Source organism: Nycticebus coucang, chromosome 2, assembly GCF_027406575.1.
Source record: "Nycticebus coucang isolate mNycCou1 chromosome 2, mNycCou1.pri, whole genome shotgun sequence".
In the NCBI taxonomy this organism is placed as follows: Eukaryota; Metazoa; Chordata; class Mammalia; order Primates; family Lorisidae; genus Nycticebus; species Nycticebus coucang.
Window position 1 is genome coordinate 130,357,907 of NC_069781.1, and position 12,307 is coordinate 130,370,213.

General features: G+C 37.5%; 1 protein-coding gene across 27 annotated transcripts in view; it reads left to right on the top strand.

Annotated features, from left to right (window-relative positions):
• MEF2A (myocyte enhancer factor 2A) overlaps positions 1–12,307 on the top strand; it is a 145,040-nt gene that overhangs the window by 97,564 nt on the left and 35,169 nt on the right. For 12 of the 27 annotated variants that reach the window (XM_053581810.1, XM_053581806.1, XM_053581805.1 and 9 more), the window contains 3 exons: positions 2,401–2,550; positions 6,071–6,290; positions 7,020–7,079. In XM_053581810.1, the coding sequence (XP_053437785.1) occupies positions 2,401–2,550; positions 6,071–6,290; positions 7,020–7,079 (430 nt within the window). Of the gene's footprint in view, positions 1–2,203; positions 2,336–2,400; positions 2,551–6,070; positions 6,291–7,019; positions 7,080–12,307 lie in introns of all 27 variants that reach the window. The other 15 variants (XM_053581817.1, XM_053581826.1, XM_053581829.1 and 12 more) reach the window with 3 other exon arrangements.

Sequence of the window (12,307 nt, forward strand, 5' to 3'; positions counted from 1 at the left end):
ACCTGTCTCTTACGTGCCTTGCCTGGCCTTGTTAATAGATTACAGCATTCCATTTGTTGGTACCAGTGACACAGGAGAAACTTTACTGTTAATGCTATTTGGTAATGATAAAGAACACAGAAAAAGTCTTTTTATGGTAGTTAGGTCCTTAAAACAACCTTCATATTTTGGTGATAAGGAGATACAAGTTGGCTATCAAACAGAGAGGTACATTAGCTTGTTATCTGGCAAGGCTGATAGAGCCTTTTAAATCCTCTCACAGTGACGGGGCCCCATCTGAAGTGAAGGCTTGCAGACTTGGAGATACCAGAGCACTTTCCTTCCTCATAAGGACAAGCACGGTTAATCCTACCTTTGTAGAATAAAACTTCATGTGTTTACTGAACAAAGGCCATATTTTTTTCCCTCTGTCAAAAAATGTTTGAAGAGATACATACTTGATGATTGCTGTTTGTGGAAATTTTAGTAACAAGCATTTCAGCATACCAAGAAAAGCAGTACTGTGAATTAACTAGTCTTAAGGTATATGAGCATTAGGGGACAATAGCCAGAGATTCAGGGCTAGAATAAATCAACTTCATAATAAGATCTGTGTGTAGGTACCTACTGTATTTATTCTGTTTCCGGAACTTTACAAGTTATAATAGTACAGCGCGTTCCAGTATTCTGAGTGTGAACGTTTTTACTGCTGATAGCAACTTGGAGAGATTGGCAAATAGGAAGATAGGTATAGTTTTTGATGTTTACTCATAACTTAGTGATTGTATCATGACACCAGTTTCAGGTATTGTATATGAGATGCCTAGAATATGCCAGGCAATTTGAGAAGCTAACATCTATGCTAACAGAGTGCTTATGATTCTTTAAGCATGCAAAACTTTTTAAAAATTAATTAAGGTGAAACTTTAAAGTGATTTGACTTTAGAGAAACTAAGAACAAATTCTCATATCTTAATGTACTATGTTTACATTCTATTTCCTTCAAGAAAAAAGGAATAAAATAAACATCCATTATTATTGCAAATCAAGTTTTGAAGGATATTAAGCTCTGTTATGAATTAATTTAAAAATGCACTTTAAATCTAATTTAAACAACTTATTGATGAAATAATCTAAGATTAGTTTATTGATCAAGCTCTGTGAGATAGGCTTGCTTAGAAAATTTTAACTTCATAACACTCACCTGGGGTCAGTTGGAAAATCAACAAGACTCAAAGCCATTTCAGTTGTTGAACTCAGTAACTCTACCTTAAAAATAAAACAGCAAGATTAAAAAAATTTTTTTTGACATTTTGAAAGTAAATGAATATTCCATAGATCTTCAAGCCCTTGGATTTTAATTTATTCTTTTAAATACTAGTAAGTTATTTCATGATGACTTTAAGTTAAAAAAAATTAAAAATCTTAAAACCAGCTACTCACTATATTTTTACCCCCAAGTAAAGGAAAAAAGTATGGCCCAGGGGATACTTTAAACGACAGTGAAGAAAATTCTCCGTTACGTCAAATCAGTGGACTAAATCAAGCCATGAAGGAGCTCGAGCCAGCAAAGAGGCATGGAGCATGAGGGGAAAATTAGAAAAATAGGATGTCATTAATAATATGCACTTTCTATATAGGAGTCTTTACTGATATATATATAAATATTAAATTTGAGCTTTTATGTTTCAGAATTATGTAGGAAAATTATAATACTGAAGAACGAATTAGGAATGAATCATTTGAATATTGGACTAATTGTGTTGATTGGGAGAAGCTCTAGGCAGAAAGGAAGAATGTCAGTAGATGAGGTTGCTGAAATGTTCAGTTTATAAAGGTACTGTAATTTCCCAGAGGAGCATTTCCATAGATTTCTATTTCAGTTCTTACAATCATTGGGCCTATCAGATAAATTGATCAGGCTGTGATCAAATTCAAGTTTTAACTGTCAGAGCAATGAGTAATTTACCATTCTTTAAGAAACTTGGAAAGGAAAAATCCAAGCAAACAAATGTTCTTTTTCTCTCCATGTACAAGGAAGAATTAATTTTACATGTATCTGAGGTTTACTTTCTTTGCAGAATTAGAGTACATTTGTTATTTAGAAACCTTTTCAGTGGCTCTTGTATAATTTAATTAGCTCTGTGCTCTCTTAATAAATTTTACAAAAAAACTCGTGGCAAGTTAGCATTATTTGTGTGTGAATTTTCCAATTGTATTTCAGACTTTAAGAAAGAAAGGCCTTAATGGTTGTGAGAGCCCTGATGCTGACGATTACTTTGAGCACAGTCCACTCTCGGAGGACAGATTCAGCAAACTAAATGAAGATAGTGATTTTATTTTCAAACGAGGCCCTGTAAGTACTTTTATTTTACCTTTACTTTTTATTTGTTGATCCTTTTTGTTAACTTCATTATTTAGGCTCTGAACAAGAAGGAGCACAGAGGGTGCGACAGCCCAGACCCTGATACTTCATATGTGCTAACTCCACATACAGAAGAAAAATATAAAAAAATTAATGAGGAATTTGATAATATGATGCGGAATCATAAAATCGCAGTGAGTACTAAAGTATGGTTTGTGCTTTTTATCTTGTGCATGAAGAGATTGACCATACATCTTGTTACTTATTTTTACAGTGGATGACCAATAATAAGTAGAAGGAAAAAAGGCATTTTATAAATTATTTTTTATTTTATAGAACTTTAAAATTGCCAAAATCTTAGAATAGTACATGTTTAGGATCTTAAATATTAAAAGTGAAGAGAAAAACATTCTAATCTAGACTCTGGTACTTTCTATCCCTGTACCTTTAGGTAGACACCTAACCATCCTAAATTCTACTTTCTTCATCTATAAAAGAGTGAATTGGCTCACATAATTTTTAAGGTCCTTTCTCACTCTAAAATTCCATGATTTTTAATATAGAGTATATATGAGACTTTCCTCTCTCTCCATGACTTAAAAATGCTGAGTGTGCCCTAAAATTGTATACAAATTTTAAGGGGAAAAACAGTATTAAAATTGTTACTAACACTCTCTATATATTGATAACATTTGTTATCTTCTATATTGTATCTTGTATGTCTTATAATTGTAGAAGTCAAAATGACTTGAGTATTGAAATTTTAATACAGGCTGGGCGCAGTGGCTCACACATGTAATTCACTCTGAGAGGCTGAAGTGGGTGGATTGCTTGAGCTCAGGAGTTCAAAACCAGCCTGAGCAAGAGAGCAACCCTATTTCTACTAAAAGTAGAAAAATTAACTAGGCATTGTGGCAGGTGCCTGTAGTCCCAGCTACTCGAGAGGCTGAGGCAAGAGAATCTCTTGAGCCCAGGAGTTTGAGGTTGCTGTGAGCTATGACATCATGACACTCTAGGGCAACAGAGTGATACTCTTATCTCAAAAAAAAAAAAAAAAAAAATTTTTTTTTTTTAGTACAGTTTTTTTCATCCTGTCCTGTCCTGTCACCCTGGGTAGAGTGCTGTGGCATCACAGCTCACAGCAACCTCCAACTCCTGGGTTTAAGCGATTCTCTTGCCTCAGCCTCCCAAGTAGCTGGGACTACAGGCACCCACCACAACGTCTGGCTATTTTTTGGTTGTACTTGTCATTGTTATTTGGCGGGCCTGGGCTGGATTTAGACCCACTAGCTTTGTTGTACGTGGCTGGCGCCTTAGCCGCTTGAGCTACAGGCGCTGAGCCAATTTTCTTTCTTAAAATGTATATACTTTTCTTTTTTTTTTTTTTGTTACCCTCTGTATATATGTTATACATTCTTAAATAGATCTTGAGAATACAAAATGTAAAGTAGTTGGACTTGTTGCAGAATTTGGTGTTTGAGTTATTTTCAATTATCTTGTATAGTTGTTGTAATAGTAGTAGAGCTAAGGTTCCTCTTTGGTTCTTTGTAAATGTCCCAGATCACTTGGTAATGATACCACCAAACTCCAGGTCTTTTCTTATGGTATAGATAATGAGGAAGATAGCCTAGGTTAATTTTAATTTAAGGAAGCAATATTCTTAAACTGGTTGTAAAACAAATAGGGCCTTTGAAATTTTTCTGTGCTAATTTTTCTGTTTCTATTTAATCATAGTGAGAGAGTACTCCTTATATCTTTGAGCTCATGCTCCTGGACTTCATAGTTCTTCAAAAGTTCCTGTCACTGGAAGCTTTATTGACAAGAGTTACTTAAGACTATTCCAGATCTAATTTTCTACTTCTGTGTGTGTAGCATAGCTTCAATGGAACACATTTGTTCCAATCTTGATATTAGTTTTATTTTCAGAGTTAATTCTCTTAAAACTGCCCTAAACTGTGCATCAAGTAGTCCCATACTCTACAGGTTGAATATCCCTTATCTGAAGTGCTTGGGACCAGACAGTTTTGGGTTTTAGATTATTTGCATAATACCTAGCAAAAAATCTTGGGATAGGTCCCAAGTCGGAAAACAAAATTCATTTATGTTTCATATATACTTTATACGTTAGCCTGGAGGTAATTTTATACAATATTTTGAATAGTTTTGTGCATGAAACAAAGTTTGTGTACATAGAACCATCAGAAAGCAAAGGTGCTTCAGCTTCCCATGTTATAGGTCTTGGCCACATGTGGGGCACTGTAGGGAGCCTGCAATTGGGGTTTCTATCCCGAATATGTGACATTTTATTTTTGTGAGGGTGATTGCATGGAGGAATCTGGGCATACACAGAAATGATATATTGAAGGTGAAGAAGAATTAGGAGGGTCTTTTATTTCCCTTGGAAATACTGAATAAGCTGTGTGTTATGTGCCTGCATTTTAACTGCAGCCTATCACATGAGGTCATATGTACCATTTTCTACCATGACATCATGTTAGTGTTCAAATGTTTTGGATTTTGGAGGACTTTGGAGTTTCAGATTAGGGATGCTCATTCTAGATAAGAAACTCATGAAAAATACTTTTTAGGAGGTATTTTGGGGCTAATGCTATAATTTTTCTTCAAAACAAACCAGTAGCAAATAAAATAAAATTTCTTTTGATCTTCCAGGGATATTTACTTCTGAAAAAAATTTATTATATATCCACCTTTCATATTTGTTGATGAATTATTATAATTTTTCTACCTGAAATAAACTATTGAATTGAATACATAAACTGTTCATATATTCTTTGAACAGTGGTGCCTTACTTTTTCAATCACTGTTTTAAAATGAGGACAGAAGAAAGTTGTTTTATTTTCTTTCACTTTAAATCAGTGGTTCTCAACTTTCCTAATGCCGCGAGCCTTTAATACATTTCCTGTGGGTCACGACCCACAGGTTGAGAACCGCTACTTTAAATTATAAAGAGGTCTATTATTTTTCCTGGCAACAAGTACCTTTAAACAATCTCTGGGGGAAATACAATAGGAAAATAGACAGTGTCCTTTTAGAGGGAATATGAAATGTTTTAGATGGAAGAAAGGTTAGCGTTTTTAATATTTGTAGTTTAATCTTCATACGATTTAAAGAAGATACAAAAAATTTATTACTAGCTTGTCAGTAGTTAATTTTGCTGTTTAGATAAAGTTTCTTTGCATTTTCATTATACCTATGTATAATTATTTTTCTTTAATTTTGTCCATTAAGTAGTTAATCAAATAAATCAGACCAGGGCTTATTTGTAATGTTCCAGATTTGATGTATTAAGTTAATAATTTTGTACACTTTCTTTCCCCCTGTATTCTGTTTGAGATCTTCCAGTAGAAATGTAATGTTACTAAACTGGTTTGCAATGAAGTGCCAATTTATGCTTACTTGGTAACAATGATAGTTTTTGTAATGTCTAAATTTGACAACACTAATATCAGGTTTTAACTTCTCATTTTCATCTTTATGAATATTTGAAATACAGAATATAGATATAATTAGTACATATATGTTAATACTAAAAACTGCAAAAGTTCATGTCAAATATATTCAAGTATAATTCTAAAGAAAATAGCTTACAACTGCAAATGGATTTAGTAAGAACCTGTCCCCATTTATTACTTTTGATAACTTGTAAGTTACTTACTATAGATGAAAATGAAGTCAACAGTTTTTTCCTTTTTCTTTATTTACAGCCTGGTTTGCCACCTCAGAACTTTTCAATGTCTGTCACAGTGCCTGTGACCAGCCCTAATGCTTTGTCCTACACTAATCCAGGGAGTTCACTTGTGTCCCCATCTTTGGCAGCCACCTCAACATTAGCAGATTCAAGCATGCTCTCTCCACCTCAAGCCGCATTACATAGAAATATATCCCCTGGAGCTCCTCAAAGACCACCAAGTACTGGCAATGCAGGTGTGTAGTGATACCCATTCTACTGGTGCTTTAATAAAGAGGGTGAGAAAACTAATGGCTAATATAAGCAGTTTTCTTATTGTGCTACTCTTAATTTTATTGCTTTTGATGAACAGAGTGTCACTACTACTTGCGCTATTTTTAAAGAAATTTTGCTGAATGTGTGGGTGTAGCATTGTGTCAAGTACACAATAAGGAGAACTTCCATCTCTAAGCTTTCCTTGTCATGGGAAAGCCATACTTTGACAGGCAAAAAATATAGTTCCTATATCATGCGTAGAGGTTTAAAGTTGAGTGTGAGCCATTAATGTTAGAAATACTGGGAATAGACCTTGTATTTGCCATTAGAATTCTTTTGTGTCACCTCCTGCCTGACTTAATTCATAAATTCAGCAGAAATTTGTAGTGCGTGTACCGCATTCGTCTGTGTAATGCCATGTCTCCTCCTGCTAAAGTCCCAGACCTGTGGTACTCTAGAGCCCTCCCCCATTCTAATCAGTATGTACTGTTCAGTAATGATGCCCAGGAAGGCAGACACATTCCAAGCTTGATAGGTAAAATGTATATGGATGAGATAACAAATTACATATTAATGTCAACTTTAGCCTTGGGCCAAGTTTTTATTTTTGTAGTTTTTTAGTAGTGGAGTGAGGATTTCCCCTGTTCGTTTATAGTCAGATGAAGAGAGCTAGTTCATGTTCATTCTCTGCCTTTCCTTAACATTGTTAGGTGGGATGTTGAATACTACGGACCTCACAGTGCCAAATGGAGCTGGAAGCAGCCCAGTGGGTGAGTAAATTCTTACTGTTTTATTTTCTAGACATCTCTCCCATATGAGATAAAAGGAATATTGTCCCTGAAATAAAACCTTGTATGAAATTTCCTTCTGAGGGGTACTTTCACTAATACCATTTTTTTCACAACACCTTATCTTATTCCTTACATCATGGCCTTAAGTTTAGTTACCCATTCATTCTTTAAGTATTTATTTTATTGAGTGCCTCCTCCATACCAGACATTGTTCTTTTCTAGGAACTAAATTGCCTTAATGTAACATTTACATCAAGATGGTTTCTTAAGGAGAAGCCTTCTGTTTCGTCTGTCCTTACCAAGGTCAGACTTGAGAAACTGTTATATCTTACATGAAATGTTTTCAGAAATTACTTAAATAAAAAAATGGACATAGTTTTTAACAAAACTATCATTGGTTCTTTAAAAAGACTAATAAAATTTAATGTTATATTTTCATTAATCAAAATATTTTATAGGATGATCATTGTAGCTTATTTAATCTGTAAATTATTTAGATATTTTTAAATTCCAAATACTTGAAGATTTTCTAGTTATCTTTTAGATTTTATTTTCTAGCTGAATCATTTTGTCACTAGAGAACTTCCATATGACTACATTTTCTGAAATTTGCTGATTCTTTTTTGTGGCCTAGCGTGTGATTGATTTTTATGTGGTCTTTGGGTACTAGAAAAAAATGTTTATTTTGTAGTACAAGCATGGATTGTAAATTTTGCTTATTTTAAATAAGTTTTAATTTCTGTAATAACTTACTGTCACTTTAAGTTTAGAAACTTGTGATAGGCCACTTCCAGATAGTTGCACTTTTCCTTTAAACTATATCCTTTTTACTAACATTACCATTTTCTTTTCTTTTTCTTTCTTTTCTTTTTTTGAGATAGAGTATCACTGTGTTGCCCTCAGTAGAGTGCTGTGGCGTCACAGCTCACAGAAACCTCCAACTCTTGGGCTTAAATGATTCTCTTGCCTCAGCCTCCCAAGAAGCTGGGACTACAGGAGCCTGCCACAACACCTGGATAATTTTTTTGTTCTTGTTTTTGCAGTTCTCATTGTTGTTTAGCTGGCCCGGGCTGGGTTTGAACCCGCCAGCCTTGGTGCATGTGGCTGGCGCCGAGCCACATTATCATTTTCAAATGCATAATATCTTCTACCTGATTCTCAAGCCAGGATGCTTCAATGGTGTCCATCCAAATTGTTTGAGGACTGTTTTGCTTATCTTTAGTGTCAGATGTTGTGAAAGTATGCTTGGATCTTTTTTTTTGCTCATCAGCTTCCATTAGTGTTTGTGTATTTAATGTGTGACCTAAGAAAACTCTTATTCTTTCAGTGTGTCGCAGAAAAGAAAAAAGTTGGACATCCCTACTAAGTTTGTGTACTGTTGAAAGAGGCATTCCTTTTTTGTACCCTCATTGAATCCCCAACAATTAAAAAAAAAAAAAAAAAAGGAGGCATTCTTGAACTTTTTTTTTTTTTTTTGTAGAGACAGAGTTTCACTTTATTGCCCTCGGTAGAGTGCCGTGGCATCACACAGCTCACAGCAACCTCCAACTCCTGGGCTTAGGCGATTCTCTTGCCTCAGCCTCCTGAGTAGCTGGGACTATAGGCCCCTGCCACAACACCCGGCTATTTTTTTTGTTGTTGCAGTTTTGGCCGGAGCTGGGTTTGAACCCGCCACCCTCGGCATATGGGGCCGGCACCCTGCTCACTGAGCCACAGGCGCCGCCCCATTCTTGAAATTTTAAAGCAATGAGCAAATCCAGGCCAGGGGTAGACTTTATAAAGAAGAAATCAAAGAAAGCCTAATAAGACTGATCAGTTTGTCTCTGCTAAAATTAGGAACTTTTATTCATGAAAAAGCACCATAAAGGGCGGCACCTGTGGCTCAAGGAATAGGGCGCCGGTCCCATATGTCGGAGGTGGTGGGTTCAAACCCAGCCCCGGCCAAAAACCACACACACACAAAAAAAAAAAAGAAAGAAAAAGCACCATAAAGAGAGTAAAAAGGCAAATCATGTGTATACAATCAATAGAGGACTTTTTTCATATGAAGAATACTTACAGATCATCAAGAAAAGGAAAACTTAAGTTTTGAAAATATGCATGAGAACACAGGTACTTCACAGAAGCAGCTCTTTAGGTACTTACAAAGCATGAGAAGATGCTCAATTTCCATAGTTACAGAAATAGAGAATGAAAACTACACGGAAAGATCACCATATACCTACGAGAATGGCCAGATCAAAATAGGTTGTATCAAGTATTGACAAGGCTGTAGAAAAACACAAGGACTCTTATGCTGATGATGGGAATACAAATTATTGTAACTATTTCGGCTTTAATCTCTTAAAGTTGCAGATATGCTTATTTTATAGCCTAGCATTTTTGCTCATCCTTGTATGTTATAAAGAAATGCATTTGTGCACCATAAAGTACACAAAAAGATATGTAAAAGATCTGTATGTTATAGTCAACATCTAGAAATAATCGAGATTTCTATCAACATTGTAATGTATATGGGCTGGACAGCGTGGTTTACACCTGTAATCCCAGCATTTCAGAAGGTTAAGGCAGGATGATCACTTGAGGCTATTAATTCAAAGTCAACCTCGGATGATTGTATTAAAGATGGCGACCGAGTAACAGCTTCCCTGCAACTGGGCATGGTGAGTCTGGGGAGATAAGACTCCAGACATCTCTGGCTGGTGATATCTGCCTATAATCATCCCTTTGAGGACACAGGGAGTCAGCAAGGGACTTCTGGACCCCAAGAGGAGGACAAAAGCAGTGGGAAACTGGCAAGTGGTTGCGTGTGTTTGATTGACCTAATCACACCAGCAACCATGAGAACAAGCAACAGTGAGACTGCAAACCGGAAAAGCCTTACCTGTGAACTGTTTTGGTGTTTTTGGACTTGGCACTCAGTTGAACTGCCTTGGGGAGAGCTTAGGCAGGAGTGCGGAGAACTTTGGGCATTGTCTGGGGCCCCAGGCAGAGGAGCCATTGTGTGAGAGAACTGCCCTGGCAGGCTCCACCCTCCGGGTCCCAGAGCAAGGAGCGGGACCTGGTAACCTAGCAACTGAGCAGCCTAAAGGCAGGGACTGAGCTGCCTTACAGCCTTAACTCTTAGGGGCAGAGTGAGACGGTTTTGGCACACTGGAGGCTTGGGCTGTTGCCCTGGGTAGAGTGCTGTGGTGTCACAGCTCATAGCAACCTCAAATTCCTGAGCTTGGTGCTGCCTGGACCTCCATAAGATCTGTGCCACGACCCTGCACTACCCGGGCCTCCGCGTGCCCTGACCAGGAACTGCAGGAGCCGTGCAACCCTGTGTCCTCCCTCCTGTGTCCTCCCAGCCTCCACACTGGCCCGCTCATCAGGCCAGGGATACTGGTAGCTGTGTGCCCTCTGGAGCCCTCCCTACCTCTACGCAGAGCCCTTCTCCTGGCCAGAGACTGCTGGAGCCTTGGGCTTTCTGTGCCAAAGTCACTGGGGGCCAGGCACTCCCAGAACCGTGCGCACCACCTCCTGCCCTGTTGCTGGATCCAGGTGTGTCACACGCCGGAGCTGCTTCCACAACCAGAACTCCCTAGCTGGAGCAGCCCCAGAGGAACTACACAGGGTCACTCTGTACAAAGATCAAGCAACAATACAGTGATCCCGCTGGGATCTAATCTTGGAGAGAAACCTCCCGAACTCTGAGGACAGCCAGAGGCAACGGTGAAAAACAATCATGAGGCAATATGAAAAACTCTGGCAATATAAATAATCAGAGTAGATCAACTCCCCCAAGGATCAATGGGGCAGACACAGCACAAGATCCCATGCACAAATAGCTGAGATGTCACAAATCGAATTCAGAATCTGGATAGCAAATAAGATTGAATTAGAACTCCAAGCAGTAACCCAATAGATATCTCAAGAACTCAACAAATTCAAAGACCAAATGACCAAAGATTTTGACACATTGAGACAAGAAGTTGCATCCCTCAAAGATCTGAGAAACACAGTAGAATCCCTCAGTAACAGAATGGAGCAAGCAGAAGAAAGGATGTCTGACATTGAAGACAAAGTTTTTGAACGCTCCCATACTCTCAAATGATGAGAAATGGAGGGCGAAAACAGATCACTCTCTCAGAGAGCTCTGGAATAATTCGAAGAAAACCAACATTCGTGTTACAGGGATCCCTGAAAGCGACGAAGTGGCTTCACAAGGCACAGAGTCTCTTCCCCTTGAGATTATGAAGGAGAACTTTCCAGACATGCCAAGAGATTCTGAAATTCAGATAGCAGACAGTTTCAGAACTCCAGCACGACTCAACCCAAATAAGACATCCCCCAGACACATCATAATCAATTTCACTAAAGTTAATATGAAGGAGAACATTCTGAAAGCTGCAAGACGAAAGAAACCCATTACCTACAAGGGAAAGAATATTAGAATAACTGCAGATCTCTCTGCTGAAACCTTTCAAGCTAGAAGAGGATGGTCATCGACTTTGAATCTCCTAAAACAAAATAACTTTCAACCCAGGATCATATACCCAGCTAAACTGAGTTTCATTTATTATGGAGAAATTAAATACTTCAATGACATTCACATGTTGAAGAAATTTGCGGTAACTAAACCAGCTCTCCAGGATATTCTCAGACCTATCCTCCATAAAGACCAGCGTAATCCTCCACCACAAAAGTAAACTCACCCAGAAAATTTTGATCAAATTCCAACTTCCACAGTTGCAAAAGGATTAAAAATGTCCACTGGATTCTTGAAAGGCTTATCAATATTCTCAATTAATGTGAATGGTTTAAACTGTCTTCTAAAGAAGCACAGGTTGGCTGACTGGATACAAAAACTCAAGCCAGATATCTGCTGCATACAAGAATCGCATCTTACATTAAAAGACAAATACAGACTCAAGGTGAAGGGATGGTCATCTATATTCCAGGCAAATGGAAAGCAGAAAAAAGCAGGCATTGCAATCCTGTTCACAGACGCAATAGGCTTTAAACCAACCAAAATATGGAAGGATAAGGATGGACACTTCATATTTGTTAAAGGTAATACTCAATATGATGAAATCTCAATTATTAATATTTATGCACCCAACCACAACACAACTCAATTTATAAGAGAAACTCTAACAGACATGAGCAACTCAATTTCCTCCACTTCCATAGTAGTTGGAGATTTTAACACCCCTTTAGTAGTG